Below are 17,500 nucleotides of genomic sequence, written 5' to 3' on the forward strand. Positions count from 1 at the left end.
AGCCACTATGGACTTCATGGGGGACGCGAACTGATCCGGCGCCAGCATGGAGATGTGACCCAGAGAGACCAGGGGCGTGATCAGCTGCTCCGGGACGTCGGCGTTCAGGCTCCGAGACAGAGGCTGCAGAGAGAAACCGGCCCGAGCACTTTATTAGGAACCGATTGCCAGTCCGGTATCTTAACGATATATAGAAGTGGTGGAGGATACACGTAGAGCGCAGCGTTTACCTCGAATATCTGAGCCAGCTGGACCTCCTTGTTGTGGAAGATGGAGTGGATGCAGTGCACGGCCTGCTTGGCCTGGTGGGGGGTCCCGCGTTTGGCTTTCTGGTGCAGGACGGGGATCAGAGTCCTACACACACACACACACACACACACACACACACACACACACACACACACGATGTGAACAAGGGGCAGGGAGAAGGGGCGCGGCGGGGGCGGGGGCGGAGCCTCTTACGATCGGATCTGCTGCAGCTCGGCCTCGATCTTCTGGCCGGTGTTCCTGAAGATCTGGATGGCGGCCTCGGCCACCTTGTCGTCCTCCATCTTCAGGCACTGCAGCAGGGACTCGTAGGTCTCGGCCGAGTGGAAGGACGTGGGGTGGGTGAAGGACAACACCTGAGAGAGAGAGGGGGGGGGGGAGGTCTGGTTACCGGCCGTCCTCGTCCTCTTGGGTAGGGAACGCGCTCGTGATCGCGCGTGTGTGTGTGTGTGTGTGTGTGTGTGTGTGTGTGTGTGTGTGTGTGTGTGTGAGCTCACCTTGAGTAATTCCAGTCCTGCGCGGATGGCCGTGTCGGGGGTCACGCCCTCGTCCTCGTCGTCAGCGGTGCCCTCGATGGATTTGTTCAAAAGCTTCACCAGAGCACTACACACACACACACACACACACACACACACACACACACACACACACACATATATATATATATAACTGCATGTAGTGACACTCTCTCACCACCAGGTGTCATGACCCCAGCAAGCCAATTACATCACAGGCGCGTAATGCCGCGATCCGATTGGCCGGACTGGTGCCACCGAGCGCTCTACGCCAGAGAAATACGGACAACCCTGTAAGAACCTCATTGGATGTTATTTACCGGGGTTTTACTACGGTCAGACAAACCACCACTACCTGATGGCCTCCGAGTCGATGTGAACGGGTGCGATTCTCTCCAGCAGGAACTTCACCATCTCCAGGAAGGGGTTGGTGGGCTGCTTGGGGTACGTCAGCTTGCGCGTGATCTCTCTCTGAGGAAAGGCACACACGTACACACACACACACACTCACGTGTGAATCCATGACGTCACGCTAGGAATTCACACCCACGGTCCGTCCTTCGAAGGTCTGGAACCTCGTCCGTCCGACCCTGGACTTCAGTGGGACCGGGACGCTACTCACCACGCAGAGCTCGGCCTGCTTGCAGGAGCACGTGGGGCTGATGAGCTGCTCCAGCTGCAGGCGCAGCTTCTCGTCCTCGCCCAGCACCTGGTTGAACTTCTTCATGAAGTCCTGCGCCTTCCCCGGGTCGGGCAGGTTCTCTGCGAGGGGCGACACGCCGCGTTAGCCGGTCTCGGGGCGCCTGTGCGCGCGCGCGCGCGTGTGTGCGTGTGCGCGTACTTACTGGCGACGGTCATGAGCTTGGCGAACATGGCGGCGGTGTTGGCCTCCGACTGCGGGCACACGACGACACAAGCGTGAGAATCGGGAGGGCAAGCGGGGCGGATCGGATCGGAAGCGTTTCTCACCGTGGGGAGCTTGTGCAGGTCCAGGAGTTCCTTCACCAGCCCTCGGAGCATGTTCTGACACTTCCACATCTCGTTCAGCGCCCTGGCGGGACACGGGGTAGCGTTAGCGGGCGCGCGCGGGACACGCGCGGCGTGGCGCGGCGCGGCGGTCGGGACTTACTTGACGGCGTTGGTGTCCAAGCAGGCGTACAGATAATACAGACACTTCATCTTCTCCTCCGTCTCCAGGTTGTGAGGGACCATGAACTGTGCAAAGATCTTCTCCACCAGCAACCTTCACACGCGTACACACACACAGCATTAGGGGAGGTGGGACTTGCACCAGCAACCTTCTGATTACTAGGCAAGTGTAGAATGAAGATGGCGGTATCTCTTACTTGTCGTCGATGCTGTTCTGGTAGTAGATGTGCAGCAGTTTGTCTTTGATCCAGCTGATCTTTTGGGCGGACTCTTTCCCCGCCTCGTGGTGCAGGCAGTACTTCTTATAGAGCTGAGCCAGGCCCATCATGGCCTCCTTGCGGACGCGCCACTGCAACGAGAAAACCCTCCTTATGCTACAAAGCTCGCACGCACGCACGCCGGTCATCGGGCGCCCACATGAGGGCATGGCGTTGCTTCTAGGGTGCGACCTGGCGGTGCGACTGAAAGGAATCTGAGGTGGGGGGGGTCTCCGGTGCACCAACAGACACACATTAGGCCCATATCTAATCATACCCGTACTGTACATGATAATAAGATAATGATAAAATCTTTATGAACTTTATGTTGACCAGATTGTTAGTTAATCGTTTACACGTCAGTATTACCTGTATGGACAGCGAAGACAAAAAAAAAGTGTGTGTGTGTGGGGTTTGACAGTTTGTACTTGGTTAAATAGGAAGGTAAAAGAGAAAGAGGACGGCCAGCAACACAGTAAAGCAGCCGTGAAGACGCCCGAATGCTCTGGAGAGACGGTATCCACGCGGTCGCCGTGTAGCACTGACCCTAAAGTGTTAAAAAAAAAAAAAAATCCCAACGCTGCTGCACCTAGTGTTGGGGAAGGGGGGGGGGACCCTCACCCGTTTGTCCAGCATCCTCTCCCGGACGAAGCCCAGCAGCTGATCGTTCACCAGGCTCAGGTCCTTCTTCCCGGCGTTGATGATGGTCACGATGACGTCGTGGCGGATCGCCTCTTCGGGGTCATGTGACCTCACCTTCAGGTATTCTGGTGGCGTTAACGGTACAGTGACAATCGTGAGGCGTTTCATCGGGAGCGACGGCGGCGGTATCCGTCCCGTAAACACACACACACACACACACACACACACACACACACACACACACACACACACACACACACACACACACACACACCTGTGAGGTCCTTGGCCAGGTCTGGGTGATTCATGAGGCAGTGGCTGGCAAACTTCACACACTCCAACCTCACAGGTACGTGAATATCATTAAATCTGTAAAGAAATCAATAATAAAAGATTAGAACAGATACAGGAGCAGACGTGTGTGTGTGTGTGTGTGTGTGTGTGTGTGTGTGTGTGTGTGTGCGTCCCCCTGTCCTCCCAGCGTACCTTCCTAAGAAGCACTGCCACAGCGGCCGGTTCTGAGTGGCCAGCTCGGAGTCCTTGACGCCGAAGAGTTTAGCCAGCAGCTTCACCACAGCCAGCCGTTCTTCGCCGTCGTTACTCTGGTCAGAGGGAAATACAATCACTGACTGTCGTGCACGAGTAAATATCGGAACCACCCTTTAACGCAAAGCATCTGAGCCATTCATTACGAAAGCAGCTTCCGGACGGGTCGCCGGGCGGCCAAGACTATCTTCTAGATTCTAACGTTTCGGCTCGTCACGGGGGGTCTGACCTTCAGTTTGAACTCCAGCTGAGGCATGACGGACACCAGCAGCAGAGGGTCGATGGAGAACAGCTCCTGTATGAGGTCGAACACGTGCTCCGAGAGGTCGCTCACCGAGGACTTCCCCATCACCAGCACCTGATTGAAGAACTGAAGCGCGGCGCACGTCAGGAGATCACGCCGTACAGAGGGATAAACGTATTTAAAGCTTAGTTAGGCGCTCACCGAGGCGATGCAGTTCTCGATGGCCTGGACGGTCCTCTTGAGCAGCGTCTTGGCCAGGTCGTACGCCTGCTTGTTCAGGTTCTACGACAGAATCATATCACAGCATATAATTACATACGAGGGTGTGATACACTAATCTCACACCAGGAGGTGCTAGCGAGTCACGCACGGCTCCCCGTTATCCCCCGAGCCTGCCACCAGGGGGTGCAAATGCTACGGCGACGAGAGACGCGCCTGTAGGTGCGAGGTGCGAGGTGCAGGACGAGTTACCTTGTGTGCCGGGATGAGGTTGATGAGAATGGTGTCGAGGAGCTCCTGAGTGACTCCGTCCCCCTCCGTGATGATGGAGCTCATCAGGTCCAGCATGTGCATCTGAACCTTCTGGTTGTGGCTGTTGCTGGACAGAAGAACACGCCGGCGCGATTATTTTTACTCGTCTTACGCTACTACGGTACAGAATAAGCGCACGGACGTACTTGATCACAGAGAAGAGCGTTTTGAACAGCTGGATGAAGATCTCGTTACAGTCCTCCAGCTCGAAGCAGATGTTGTAGGACTTCACCCAGGCCAGGTTCTTCACAGACAGATACATACACGGATCAATACGTTACAGAGCATGACGCTACCGCCACCACGTTTCACCACAGGGATGGTATTCATGTCTATGGGTGATTGAGCGTCCCATCATGCTGTGGGGTCACCCTCTTGGCTCCAGTAGAAAGGGAACGAGACGTTCCGTCGAACCCCCTTTGGGAGACTCGGTATCTAAGCAGGCACAAATTCCTACAGGCACACTCCAACGTCCCATAGCAGAGCCTTATTAAGTCCATATTAATGCGTGTGGACTATATGGACGCTTTTGACCACCAGATACGGCCTCCACCGAACGTTTACTTCTGTCGCCCACAGTGTGGATTGAGGCGGTTTAGCCCAGACGTAGTGAACATGGTAGCGCTTACCTCCAGCAGGTAAAAGTATCTGTTGAACTGAGGACTCTTGGTGTCCTCCAGTCCCTTCAGCTGACGTGTGATGAACAGAAAAATCTCCTACGAGGACACAAAGGGAAGAGACGCATGCGCGCGTGAGGAGAAACCAAAGCGACGACGCGCATGTGAAATTAATATAAGAATAAAGAGAAGAGCCGCCTGCGCACCTTGAGTTTATCGTGCGAGGTGTACGGAGCCTCGGGGGCGTAGATCCTGAAGATATCGGCCAGGCAGCAGGCCACCAGCAGCCGCACGTCCTTGTTGGGGTTGCGCAGGAAGAACTCCGAGGCCAAGTGGAGCGCGAGGGCCAGATACTGCTGCTTCTCCTCCTCAGAGTCCTGGTCCATGTCCATGTAGGTCTTCACCACCAACTGCAGAGCACAACCAGCTCACTTGGGAAATGAGGTTTTAATTAGGAGCTCCTCGCACCGGTTTCATGGGGTCGGGACGCGACGGTGAAGTTTCCCCATCTACAGGCCATAACATTATCAAAAGATTCCAAGAACCGGCGGGGGGCTCTTAATGGCCGAGACAGCTTCCCAGAATGCACTTGTGTGAATGGGTCAGACACTGGGACCGTGGAGAGCCGCATGCGCAGGCAGGCCAGGCAAGCACGCGCACTCCGTTTGGGTCTGTAAGTGTCTTCACGGCGTCCACCGTCTTCTGGTCCATCTGAGATGAGCTCGGGCCCAGAGAACTTGAAGTATCCGGAGCACTTATAGCGATCAGAACGGCGCGATCGGTTCTCGAGGGCACCGATCTACACGGACTAACACTGGTCCAGATCTTTCCGCAATATCATGCACGGTAGACGGCGAAGGACTTAAATCGCTCGTGATTGCGTGTTGACTCACATTATATGTGAGATATGTCTATCTATCTAACTATCTGTCTGTCTGTATGTATGTAGGGGGGGGGGGGGGGGGGGGATCACCCACAAAGATCCCAATTTCAGTGGTGCTATCCACCCGGGAGAGGGTAGGAAGCCGACTGGGTTTAACGGCCGAGACAGCTTCCCAGAATGCACTTGTATGAATGAGAGCCGGCGCAGGCAGGCCAGGCAAGCACGCGCACTCCGTTTGGGTCTGTAAGTGTCTTCACGGCGTCCACCGTCTTCTGGTCCATCTGAGATGAGCTCGGGCCCAGAGAACTTGAAGTATCCGGAGCACTTATAGCGATCAGAACGGCACGATCGGTTCTCGAGGGCACCGATCTACACGGACTAACACTGGTCCAGATCTTTCCACAATATCATGCACGGTAGACGGCGAAGGACCTAAATCGCTCGTGATCGCGTGTTGAATCACACGGATCTAAACTCCTAGACCCCATGTGGACCGATATGACGTCACACATCGCAATACACCTCGATATATCGCCCGAGGCCCCGGTTTGAACCCGCACTCACCTTTAAGCGTTTAACCACCTCATCGTTGCTGATCTTGTCCGTGATCTCCTTCACTCCGAGCGGGTAGATGATCTTCCCGTCCCCCGCCGGCTTCTGGTGCTGCTGCGGGAACTCCATATCCAAACAGTCCTCTACTGGCCTCTATGGACGGGAAAACAAAAGTTCAGCAAACACACACGCCGCACTTTTACCCCCGAAATAAGCAGATTTTAAACTGAAAAAAGACGGATCACGAATCCGCTCGCCCGCACCGAGGATTAAACCGAGCACCGGTGAGTGTGTGTGTTTAGCTCCGGCGCGCTGAGCTACTTCTAACAGCCTCGCACAGCTAAAGAGCTAGCCAAAGTGCTAACTGATCCAGGTACCGCAAACAAGCGAGTTCTCTGGATTTTCTCTCCCCTTCAGACCTCCTATATTATCCGTCCGGATCAAAAGAATTTTTAAATACAATAAAACCACCCAAATTCATTCAGAATACGTGATTAAATGTGTTCTGTAGCTGCTAACGCTACGTGGCCTAGCCATCGGTGAGGCGCCGAGGCCTGAAACTATTAGCTCAGCTTCTCACACAGCGCGCTAACTGTGCAGCTCATCACAGAGCGCTTCTCTCATCACGGTTACACCAGGAAAGTACTTTAACTTCAGCTCCCGGCGGCTTCATTCACCCAGCCCGGGTTTAGAGCTCCAGCTCCACACACACACACCGCCGCTAAAGTCAAACAAGCAGCAGCGCCGCTTCACACACACACACACACACACACACACACACACACACACACACACACACACACATCCCCGGGATGATTACACTAGCTCCCCGGCCGCCTCAGGAACACAAGTCCGCTCTCGAGTACTCCACACATCCCGCTCATTACCTGAACAACGAGTTACTTTCATTCATTGGGCAGGTTCGGATCCGAGCAGCTTGTAGTTTCGGCACAGAAAAAAAAAGCGGCTTCGCTTCCCCCCCCTAATAACAGTTGGAGTCGCGGCGCCCCCTGTCGGCCTGAACCGAACCGCGCAGCGAGCAACCAGAGCCGGGAGAACCTGCGCAGGAATTCTCTTAATACTTTAACTTCGTTTATTTCTTTTATTTTAGGTTCTTTTTCACAATCACTTCAATCAAACTTTTCTATTGAGTCTGAGCAGATCTGGAACCAACATCCCACAAATCGAGTCAAGTTAGTCGAATACGTTTAGTGATAGCGACTTAGCGGACTATCTGTCTGTCTGTCTGTCTGTCTGTCTGTCTGTCTGTCTGTCTATCTATCTATCTATCTATCTATCTATCTATCTATCTGTCTGTCTGTCTGTCTGTCTGTCTGTCTGTCTGTCTATCTATCTAACTGTCTGTCTGTCTGTCTATCTATCTATCTATCTATCTATCTATCTATCTATCTATCTATCTATCTATCTATCTATCTATCTATTTGTCTGTCTGTCTGTCTAACTATCTGTCTGTATGTCTATCTAACTATCTGTCTGTCTGTCTATCTAACTATCTATCTATCTGTCTGTCTGTCTGTCTGTCTGTCTGTCTGTCTAAAACGACTTGATTATATAAAGTGCAAGCATTTTAAGTATGAGGGCCTTATTCAGGGGGGCCCAACAGTAACCCTCTGATCAGTAGTTCGCTACTTTAAAAGCTGAGGTACCAGCAGAGTGTGAATTATACAGTGACAATTATGGGTGTCAAACCTTTTTCAAGCGACCCACATTTTGTCCATGATTTTTACCAGGACCCAACAAAACACAAAACGAAATTTGCTTCATTAAAAAAAAAATGATGGCAATGTGGTCCCACTGTGGTGTACAAGATGTAACCCAAAGCCTCCACAAGGGGGCGATCATGCACAAGTGCATTTTGGTACCGACACTGAACTGGTAACGACAGGGATTGTCCTTTCTGAAGTTTGTTGATATACCCTATACGGCTTAAAGTATTTGGACATCTGACCATGAGCTTGTTGAACATCCTGTTTCCAATATAGCAGCTCTATGTGATCTTTTCAGCTAAAAAGCTTCTTTCAATACTTTATAGTATGTCAGTGTATGGGAATTTGTGCCTGTTCAGTCAGAAGATACATCATTTGTAAGGTTGGGCTATGATTGATCAGTTGATGTTCCAGGTCAGGGTTCTGTGTTTTTAAACCAAGCACAGAGCGCAGTCTCTCTGGGACAGGAAAGGACCTTCCCTGAACTGTTAGAAGTATATAATGTCCATAATATAAGTGATTTATTACACCTGTTTGAAAGTGTTGTGCCTGAAACACATAAATTGAGTCACTGGAAGTGGCATCCCAGTACTTTTGTCTATATAGTGTATGTCTTTCTGTAGTCTTTCACCACCACATTTTAAAAGGTAAATGTACCAGAATAAACAATAAAATGCTTAATATAATCACTTTTTCAAAATAAATCAATAACAATCGATGCAAAGCTGTGATTAAATGCAATAATTATTCAATAACAGGGACACCACATCAAGAATTCAACTTTTATACATAATTAGTTTATTAATAATACATTGATAAATATATATTGAAGTATTTGTAATTTATAAAGAGTTTAAAATGTTCATTAGCAATTGCTCATTAGGATGTAAACATTAGCGCCATGTTCAGAGGTGCTATTCCAGACCTGACCACTAGGTTCGCTGTAACATTAGCTTAGCATAGCATGCTAAACGCGAATGCTAACAAATGCTAATGCTTTCCCCGAGAGGCTACAAACTTGTGAACAGTGGATTACCGCGGTTGTATCGGAATGCCAAAGAAAAAGAAAAACGGACCCGGTGCGGGAGGTTCGGTACCGCCGGTTTATTATTCTAATCCCGGTTCTAACAGGGCCGCTTCAGGCCCGGAGCTCACGGTAACCAGGGCGGCCGACATGAGCGCGCTAAACAGGGACGAGGTCGTGAGGAACATGCAGGAGATGTTCTCAGATCTGGACCCTGTGGTTATTTACATCGTGCTTTCTGAGGCTGATTTTAAAGGTGAATATAAATTGTAATTGTTTTATTTTTATATAGTTTAAGTTTAAACTTAAACCCGACTGACTAAACCGCCCCAGCAACTTTACACTGAGCTGCATTAGCAGTGTCATTAGCCACTAACCTGCTCCAGATCTAATAATGACATTAAATTAATCAACAGATATCAATAAAATAATGCAGTTCTGCTAATTAGAGACATTCAAACATCACATTACAGTTTAATTTCTATATTTTATACAACACATTAACTCATGTGAAACTGACACTGTATCACGTGACTGAACTCAGTCCCATGTAAACAAACCGAGTAAAACAAACCGTCCGCATAAAATCCACTTTTTTTTTAGGATTAAAACGTTCTAAACTTCAAAAACTGCACCTAAAATCTGTCTTTAAATGTTGTTTAAGGTGCATAAGGGTGGAATTTGTGTCCCCAGTGGCTACAAAAACCAAAAATCAACAAACCCCATATCCTCCCTTAGCCACAAATGGTGTAGGGCTCACAAATCCAAACCCACAGTAAAGAAAGTGTAAATAAAAACAAAAGACAGAATATTTAATATATATTTTATATATTTTAATTTTACCCAGTCAACAATCATTCTAAATGTGGCTGCAACATGCCCCCTCACCCCATTTTTAGCACAGTGTTACTCCACTTTTCCTTTATAGAAGTTGCCCATCATTCCAGGGTCTTCATGATGTGCCACGTGTTTTTAAAAGGAGACAGGTGTGCACTGCAGGCAGGCCAGTCTAGCACCTAGCACCTGGTTGATCTTAGATCTTACCAGAAAGCCAAACTGTTGAAACACGTGCATGATGTGACTTGCAGGCCCATAACACTGGCACAAACACACACCCATTCCGTGATGGACTCTGGCTTTTGGATTTGGCGTCTGCGCCATTCTGGATAATCCTCTTCCTTTTTCAGAATGGAAATATTTCCATGGAATTTATGCATATGTAAATGTACCAAACAAATAAGTAAAGCCGGTCTTGTGTGGATGTAGCTCATGCACTTGAACCGTCAGCCTCTTATGTTCCAAACCATTTCGAGCGTTCTGTGTGTTATGTGTTTGTCCTTTAAACACATGTTTATTTTATGTCTGTCTTTGTCTCTCAGTGGAAAATGCCATGGACGCCCTCCTGGAGCTGTCCGGTGCCGCTACAGGAAGGGTCACGACCCCTCCACCGATCTCAGGCTTTGAGATGGCTGCCGCTGTCCTGGAACCACGTCGGTCTGGGACAGGACCGTCCACGTCGGGATCCGAACGGTCGGCCGTGTCAGACGGCGAAGCATCCCGGCAGGAGCTCAGCCCTGAAACGACTTGTCTAACTGAGGAGTTCGATTCACTCATTGATCAGGAACTGGAAACTTTTATGATGCCCAAACCCCCACCGTCCTCACAGTCAGTTCCTCGAGGAGCTTTGCTGGAGCTGGATCAGTTAGCTATCGATGACAACACTAATGTAGGCTCTCTGAGCCAGCGTGGTTACTATCCGCCCGCCAGAACCGCTGGAGTCCAAGGGAACACCTCACCTTTAGATGAACTCAGTTTAGGGGGGGCATGTTTACCTCATGATGATGAGATTCCTGTTGATTTTAGTTACTTAACCAGCGATTCCAGCAGTGCTGTTACAAGAACTTCCGCCTTTAAGCCGTACCACAGACCTGATCAGATCGTGAATCTATCTGAAGGCCTGCACCCTACCTGGATCGTTCAGGCTTCATCTCTCCAGCCCCACGTGGAGAATCCGGCGTTTATAACACCGGTGGTGCAATCCCCAAACCCATGGACGAATCCCCCCTCCGTGTTGAGGTGGGCTGCAGGCTGGACTGTCAGTCAGGCTCCTCTGAAGCCCTCAGCCACCGTTCCCAAGTCGTGGATGCTTGCTCCACAGAGCAGACTCAGGTTGGAGGGGCAGGTCCTGGTGCTGCTCAGAGGGGCTCCCGGATCGGGCAAAAGCACGCTGGCCAGGTACCACGTTTATTCCCCGTGTTAAGTGGTATGGGATAGCTTTTAGAGGATACATCTGTGGAACTGGATATGACGGGTCTCATTTGCGTGAGCTTTTTTACAGTGCCATGTTGGAACAAAACCCCGGTGGGGCGGTGTTGAGTACAGATGAGTACTTTACCAGAAACGGCATGTACTGCTATCAGCCGGACCTGCTGGGAGAGGCTCACGCCTGGAACCACCGGAGAGGTGAGTGTCATCATTTAGTGTCAATCCTACGTCATCAGCGTGAACACAGTCTGGAGTAGGGTGGTTTCAGGCATTAACGCCAATTTCCTGTTTTATTTTCCAGCCAAAGAAGCGTTTGAGAGAGGTTTTAACCCTGTGATTATAGACAACACGAACATGCAGTGTTGGGAGATGAAGCCCTACGTTGCTTTGGTGAGCGTTTCAGCGCAAGAATCTGCTCTTCCTTTAGCTAGCTACTCTTTCGTGTTGTTGACTATCTACGCCTAAACGCCCGTGTTTAAAATGTAAATGATGACCCCCACTTTACCTTTCACTCCCAATTTGGACTCAATTTTCCGGTGCGCTTTGGCGCCCCCCTGCTGGCCTCAGTGAGGAATCGAACCCTCGTCTGAAACCCTTCTCTCCTCTATTTAAAGCCATTGTGCCCCATGAGCGCCCGGCCGGGTACTCGATTGACCCTTGAGTACCCGGCTACACCAAAGAGCCCAACGCTACCAGGAGATACGATGCGGCCCCAGATTGGACACGGTGCTGTCTTAAGATTATTTTATGCTCCACCGCCCATCTAGATGAACCTTGTGGGTTTACAATGACTAACTAGAGCCCATGTGTTCCTCTGTACCCCGTTTATCAGCTGAAAGGGACCCCTGCAGGACCAGATGCTATTTGGGTGGATGAACGTCATGGCAGCGAAACCAACATAGCAGTGTGTGTTCTTATGAGTGTAGCAAGTGCAGCAGTGTTGTTGGGATTTGGTGCATCAATGTAATAACCACATTAGTGTCGTGGTCACATGTCCACCACCCAGACGTCATCTGCTCAGTGGGGGTGCAGAGCCGTGACAGTGTACAGAGCAACAGACTGGCTACAGTCAGTCAGTCATTGTTTACCCACCATCTAGATGGTCTACCCACCATCCAACTTTTTTCCCTGGTTGGATGTTCTCACACTTCCCTGCGTTCTCTCCAGGCCCTGAAGCACAAGTACAGAGTTCTGTTCCGCGAACCCAACACCTGGTGGAAAAGCAAACCGCGGGAACTAGAGAAGTATGAAGTGTTTAGTGATGTCATCATTTTACCGTCCTAATCAGCGGGTGTTTTTTTCACGCCTTCGTCTCTGTTCGTAGACGCACCAAACACGGGGTAACGAAGGAGAAGATTCGGCGCATGCTGGACAACCAGGACCGTTTTGTATCTGTCCAGAATATAATGGCGTCACAGCCCATATCCACGGCCGTCTACGGTGTGGATGTACCCGAGTCAGGCGCATCACAGTGCTCGCTGTAGGTGACTGGTCATGGGTTGCATGTAAAGGGTTTTACTGGGTTGGGGTAGAGCCGGGAATCAGGTCATTGCTAAATTTAGTTGGGTTACTTGCATAGGGCTTCAGTGATCTTCTAACAGGGTTCGAAAACACTCTGCATTTTGTTTCCTATAGGCAGCGTTTAAGAACTCATCCCGACCTAGTGGGCAACTCTGGGTTTGGTAAAGCCGGTGGGCACCTTTCCTCCTCTCTGCCAGACGTTTCCTCGGTTGACGGGAGGTGTAGCCCCAGTATATCAAACACAGACCGAGCGGAGAGCGATACGGAATCCACCGGTTATAAAGAACTCGCTGAAGATCTTCAGTCTGAGCTGCTAGATGGAGCAGAACTGGACCGGGAACTAGAAGCCAGTATTTCACTCTCTGAGAGGGAGAACGTTGAAGCGAATGAAAGGGCTTGGGAACAGTGTCCAGAGTCGATGGGTCAGCGGGTCAGGAGAGAGAGGGACAGACTGGCGGACAGAGATGCCACCGGTCACTCTCTATCTCCGGAACACGGTGAAGGGAATTTGGAAGAAGCAGAAGGGTGTAAGAAGGACGAATCAGAGGGCGTACGGGCCGCCGACGTTAAACAGCTGGATTTTGTGGGTGACTGGCCTTCTGAGAGCCTCCAACAGCGCGCTCAGAGGAGTCGCAAGTCAGCGTCTCTGAGTGTGAGAAACTTAGAAGAAGACACAAATAAACCCGAGACATCAGGAGGACCTTCAGATTCCAACGTTTCAGGTAAAACGGAGTTCCAGAAGCTTTTAGATCTTCTTCAAGAAGGTGAAATTGCTCAAGAAACAACAAGAGAGGATCAGAGAGTTCTCCCTGATTGTGTTCTGGACTGGAAGTCTGGAGAATCTTCTCCTCTTGGAGATGACGGCTCTGGTTCTCAAGGCTCTACCGAAGAGCTTGAATCAGACCAGGATGCGTCAGGTGTCGGTACTCCAGAAAAAGAAGAAGGAGAGAAGAAAGCCGATCCATCTCTCGTCCCTGACGTGACTCCTAGATTAGAAAGTGAGGTGGACTTTAAGGAGTCTGAGGTCTACCATGAGAGGAAGAAAGGTTCCTCTCGGAAAGCTGGGAAATCCTACAGACTGGCACTGACCTTCACAAATCAGAGTCCGTTCCTAGCCGGCGCATCTTCAGGGTCTCCCGTGGATTCCTCAGTACAGACGGACGCTCAGGACTTTGCCCTCCTGTGGAGAACCGAGCGTCGGATGTGTGCCGGACCAGACTGGGCTGACTCCACCCGGGGATCGGTGATTTTGGAGGGAAACCCTTTACGTTTTGTCCCCAAAACAACAGAAGAGGAGCCTCCAGGACCGCAGGCGATCCCGTACCGCGTACGCCATGATAAAGGGTCTCAGGTGGAGGAGAACAAGCTTAGAGAGTTACCCATCAAACAGAGCAGTCTGGAGATACTCAGGTGTCACTTTAAACACGTCCCTCTGGAGACCCTGGAGGACCTGTTCGAGAAGTGTCACCAGGACATGGAGTGGACGACCAACCTCCTGCTGGATTCGGGGGAATGTCTCTGTAGGGATGAGAAGGAAGATGCTTCTGATCAGGCAGCTCCTGAGGGTTTGGTTCAGGCTGCTGAGGAGGAACTTCTGACAGTCGGGTCCACAGAGGACACCAGGGGAGAGGTTACAGTGCCGCAGAGCTCGACTGAGAATATTGCTGATGAGCCTGAAGATTCAGCTGAAGTACTCGAGGGATCTAACCATCTATCCCAACCAAGCCAAACCGCTTCCAATTCCCCCACTGTGTCTGATCCTGAACCCCAATCAGCACCACCTCAGGAGGACATCCCGGTCTCAGATCTTCCTGAAGGATCAGGATGGGATATTAGGGAGGAGGAGGACGTGGAAGCAGAAGCTTTTATGATCCAAGAAGAAGTGGACGCCATAACACAGTCGCTCCTGACTCGACTGGATGAGCTGGATCGCAGGAGGGAGAAAGAACGAAAGGAGAAAGAGAGGCCGGGTCCGAGGAGCAACGGGACCATGAACATTCAGACCCTGGAGCTGAAGCTAACCACAGAGCTAGCTCTGCAGCTCACTGAGCTGTTCGGACCTGTCGGGGTCTCTCCAGGTAATCGCACCGCACCTTACACACCAAACTGTAGTCGGTGCTCAAGCTTCTATGCTAGGTCACCCCGGTCTGGGGCGTCACTTCATTCCTGATGACCGGTCGATTGGTGGAGGAATATTTCGCTCTAGAGGGTTCCTCCCTGTGTGGTACGACTCTGTCTGGGGAGAAAAGAACCCGATAGCTTCGCATCAGTCAGAGGGGACACGTGCTAGTCTGTGGTTCTCCCTGGCCAGCATGGCAGAGGACGACTTTGCAGAGGTAGAATTGTCGAGAGAGCTGGTTGTACCACAGACGTCGCCAATGATGTCAATGGGAATCGAGCCGTTAAAGGTCTTTTACAGTCGTAGGGTGGTAACGGTGCTTCCGTTGTCTGGGTATACAATTACTGACTGTTGGTTATCTGTGGCTCTGTACGAGTTGTCACCCACTGTGCCTCATTTATTAATTTAAAGCTTCTAGCCACTTTATTAGGATCCCCTGTTAGTGCAGTTATCTGGTGCCCAGATCACACTGGGGTTTCTTCAGACTGATAACTGCAGGTTCCAGTCAGTACTTGTGTACCCACAAAGAGAAAATTGATAATGGATGGACGGGACGGTAGATGAAATATGATTTAAAAAGTCAAATAAATAAATGTAAATAAATAAATAAATGTAAATAAATAAATAAATTTAAAAAATGTAAATAAATAAATGTAAATAAATAAATGTAAATAAATAAATGTAAATAAATAAAGAAATAAAAGTACATAAATAAATGTAAATAAATAAATACATGTAAATAAATAAATGCATGTAAATAAATAAAGAAATAAAAGTAAATAAATAAATGTAAATAAATAAATAAATTAAAAAAATTGAAATAAATAAATGTAAATAAATAAATAAATTTAAAAAATGTAAATAAATAAATGTAAATAAATAAATGTAAATAAATAAATAAATGTAAATAAATAAATGTAAATAAATAAAGAAATAAAAGTAAATAAATAAATGTAAATAAATAAATGTAAATAAATAAATACATGTAAATAAATAAATGTAAATAAATAAATACATGTAAATAAATAAATGTAAATAAATAAATAAATAAATAAATGTAAATAAATGTAAATAAATGTAAATAAATAAATGTAAATAAATAAATGTAAATAAATAAATGTAAATAAATAAATAAATTAATAAATGTAAATAAATAAATGTAAATAAATAAATAAATGTAAATAAATAAATAAATAAATGTAAATAAATAAATAAATAAATGTAAATAAATAAATAAACGTAAATAAATAAATAAATGTAAATAAATAAATAAATGTAAATAAATAAATAAAGTACTTTTGTTTAAACACTCAGGTGAGTTTTCTCCGGACGACTGCTCGGTGCTCATGGACCTCAATCTGGCCAAACTGCTGCACCAGAAATGGAAGGAAACCATCCAGGTAACTGATGTCCAGATCTTCTGACTTTATTCTGGACCCTGATGCTCCTGTAGATCTTCTGAGAGGGCTTTTGACGGGCGTGTAGGACGATGTAAAGCGCGGCCTATGCCGATTGGTGGACTGGGTGTTCACTTACTTCTGGCTGTGTTATGATGAGGAGAATTTGTGATTGTCCTTTATTTTTTGGTAGGAGAGACAAAGACGAGCAGCTCTGACGTATCAGCTACTGCAGGAAAGTGAGTCCACACACCAACCCCGAACCCTTCTTAACCTTGTATGTTTACCCTGGTTTTTCTGATGGACCGTGTCGTCCTCACCCAGGTTCTGATTACTGGGACGAGTCCTGGCCGCTCGTGTTTGAACAGTGGGACTCGGCCGCCGGTAGCGCACAGGACGCCGCGCTGTTGGCCGAGCGCTGGAGCGCGTCCCGTCCGCCGGTGTCTCTCAGGGACATCATGATGGAGGAGCAGGTGATGCAGGAAAGTCTGGAGAAGGTAAAACCAGCCCATACCCCGGTGTTCTGGAACACTCCCAAGGTTCCCAGCTGTAAGAAGTGTGTGTGTGTGTGTGTGTGTGTGTGTGTGTGTGCAGGCCAGGCTGATGGATCCGGACCGCAAGGACGGTGCCGCCCTCCTGAAGGAGAAGCAGCTCTACGCTCTCTTCCCCAGCATCGACCGACACTTCCTCCGGGACATCTTCAGAGACCACAAGTACGAGCAGATTAGCCTCCTCTATCTCCACCTATGGGATTTAAACATCCCAACAACACTGCTGCACCTGCTACCATGATGTCTTTACCATGTTAGTGGCAGAATAAAGTGGTGGTAAATGAAGGGCGGTGGTTGCTCCGTGGTTAAGGTACTGGATTAGCTATCCAGAAGGTTGCCGGTTAAAGCCCCACCACTGCCAACCTACCACTGCTGGGCCCCTGAGCAAGGCCCTTGTATTTGGCCACAGCTGTAGGTTGCTTTGGATAAAAGTGACCCCCAGGGGGGCCGGACTCAGTAGCACTACCTTTGGTCCAGTTCAGTTCCCTTTCTGTGTCGTACTGGTCTTATTGGTGGCTGAGCTGTTGTTGTTCCAGGTAGTTTGGGCGAGCTCTATTCTAGATTCCAGTGGATGTTGCCCCGAAGACCCTGCCCACTTTTAGTCCCGACTTTTCCCACCCAGCGGACTAGTGGCTGATTTTATCTCCTGCAGACACTAGGGGGCGCCCCAACCTTCTCGCTTTTAATAGGTGC

The 17,500-nt window shown here is 49.2% G+C and overlaps 2 protein-coding genes across 5 annotated transcripts in view; one reads left to right on the forward strand and one right to left on the reverse strand.

Annotated features, from left to right (window-relative positions):
* The window catches only part of pds5a (PDS5 cohesin associated factor A), a 16,192-nt gene extending 9,012 nt beyond the window's left edge, over positions 1–7,180 (reverse strand). The window contains exons 1-20 of one of the 4 annotated variants that reach the window (XM_063008505.1): positions 7,091–7,180; positions 6,216–6,356; positions 4,975–5,178; positions 4,781–4,867; positions 4,298–4,395; positions 4,092–4,218; positions 3,822–3,902; positions 3,606–3,746; positions 3,317–3,432; positions 3,105–3,199; positions 2,810–2,955; positions 2,129–2,280; positions 1,912–2,025; positions 1,628–1,833; positions 1,405–1,544; positions 1,138–1,253; positions 765–870; positions 463–623; positions 231–354; positions 1–123 (exon numbers count right to left, since the gene is read on the reverse strand). The exon at positions 1–123 is cut by the window's left edge and continues 36 nt beyond it. In XM_063008505.1, coding sequence (XP_062864575.1) covers positions 1–123; positions 231–354; positions 463–623; positions 765–870; positions 1,138–1,253; positions 1,405–1,544; positions 1,628–1,833; positions 1,912–2,025; positions 2,129–2,280; positions 2,810–2,955; positions 3,105–3,199; positions 3,317–3,432; positions 3,606–3,746; positions 3,822–3,902; positions 4,092–4,218; positions 4,298–4,395; positions 4,781–4,867; positions 4,975–5,178; positions 6,216–6,332 — 2,454 coding nt within the window. In that variant the 5' untranslated portion in view covers positions 6,333–6,356; positions 7,091–7,180. Of the gene's footprint in view, positions 124–230; positions 355–462; positions 624–764; positions 871–1,137; positions 1,254–1,404; positions 1,545–1,627; positions 1,834–1,911; positions 2,026–2,128; positions 2,281–2,809; positions 2,956–3,104; positions 3,200–3,316; positions 3,433–3,605; positions 3,747–3,821; positions 3,903–4,091; positions 4,219–4,297; positions 4,396–4,780; positions 4,868–4,974; positions 5,179–6,215; positions 6,939–7,090 lie in introns of those variants that run through there. The other 3 variants (XM_063008506.1, XM_063008507.1, XM_063008508.1) reach the window with 3 other exon arrangements.
* A 1,704-nt stretch (positions 7,181–8,884) lies between these two features.
* The window catches only part of n4bp2 (NEDD4 binding protein 2), a 15,896-nt gene continuing 7,280 nt past the window's right edge, over positions 8,885–17,500 (forward strand). The window contains exons 1-11 of the mRNA XM_063008740.1: positions 8,885–9,210; positions 10,334–11,189; positions 11,293–11,417; positions 11,521–11,609; positions 12,387–12,463; positions 12,544–12,699; positions 12,855–14,818; positions 16,174–16,259; positions 16,450–16,495; positions 16,581–16,753; positions 16,851–16,969. Coding sequence (XP_062864810.1) covers positions 8,982–9,210; positions 10,334–11,189; positions 11,293–11,417; positions 11,521–11,609; positions 12,387–12,463; positions 12,544–12,699; positions 12,855–14,818; positions 16,174–16,259; positions 16,450–16,495; positions 16,581–16,753; positions 16,851–16,969 — 3,920 coding nt within the window. The 5' untranslated portion in view covers positions 8,885–8,981. The remainder of the gene's footprint in view (positions 9,211–10,333; positions 11,190–11,292; positions 11,418–11,520; positions 11,610–12,386; positions 12,464–12,543; positions 12,700–12,854; positions 14,819–16,173; positions 16,260–16,449; positions 16,496–16,580; positions 16,754–16,850; positions 16,970–17,500) is intronic.

Source organism: Trichomycterus rosablanca, chromosome 14, assembly GCF_030014385.1.
Source record: "Trichomycterus rosablanca isolate fTriRos1 chromosome 14, fTriRos1.hap1, whole genome shotgun sequence".
Classification (NCBI taxonomy): Eukaryota; Metazoa; Chordata; class Actinopteri; order Siluriformes; family Trichomycteridae; genus Trichomycterus; species Trichomycterus rosablanca.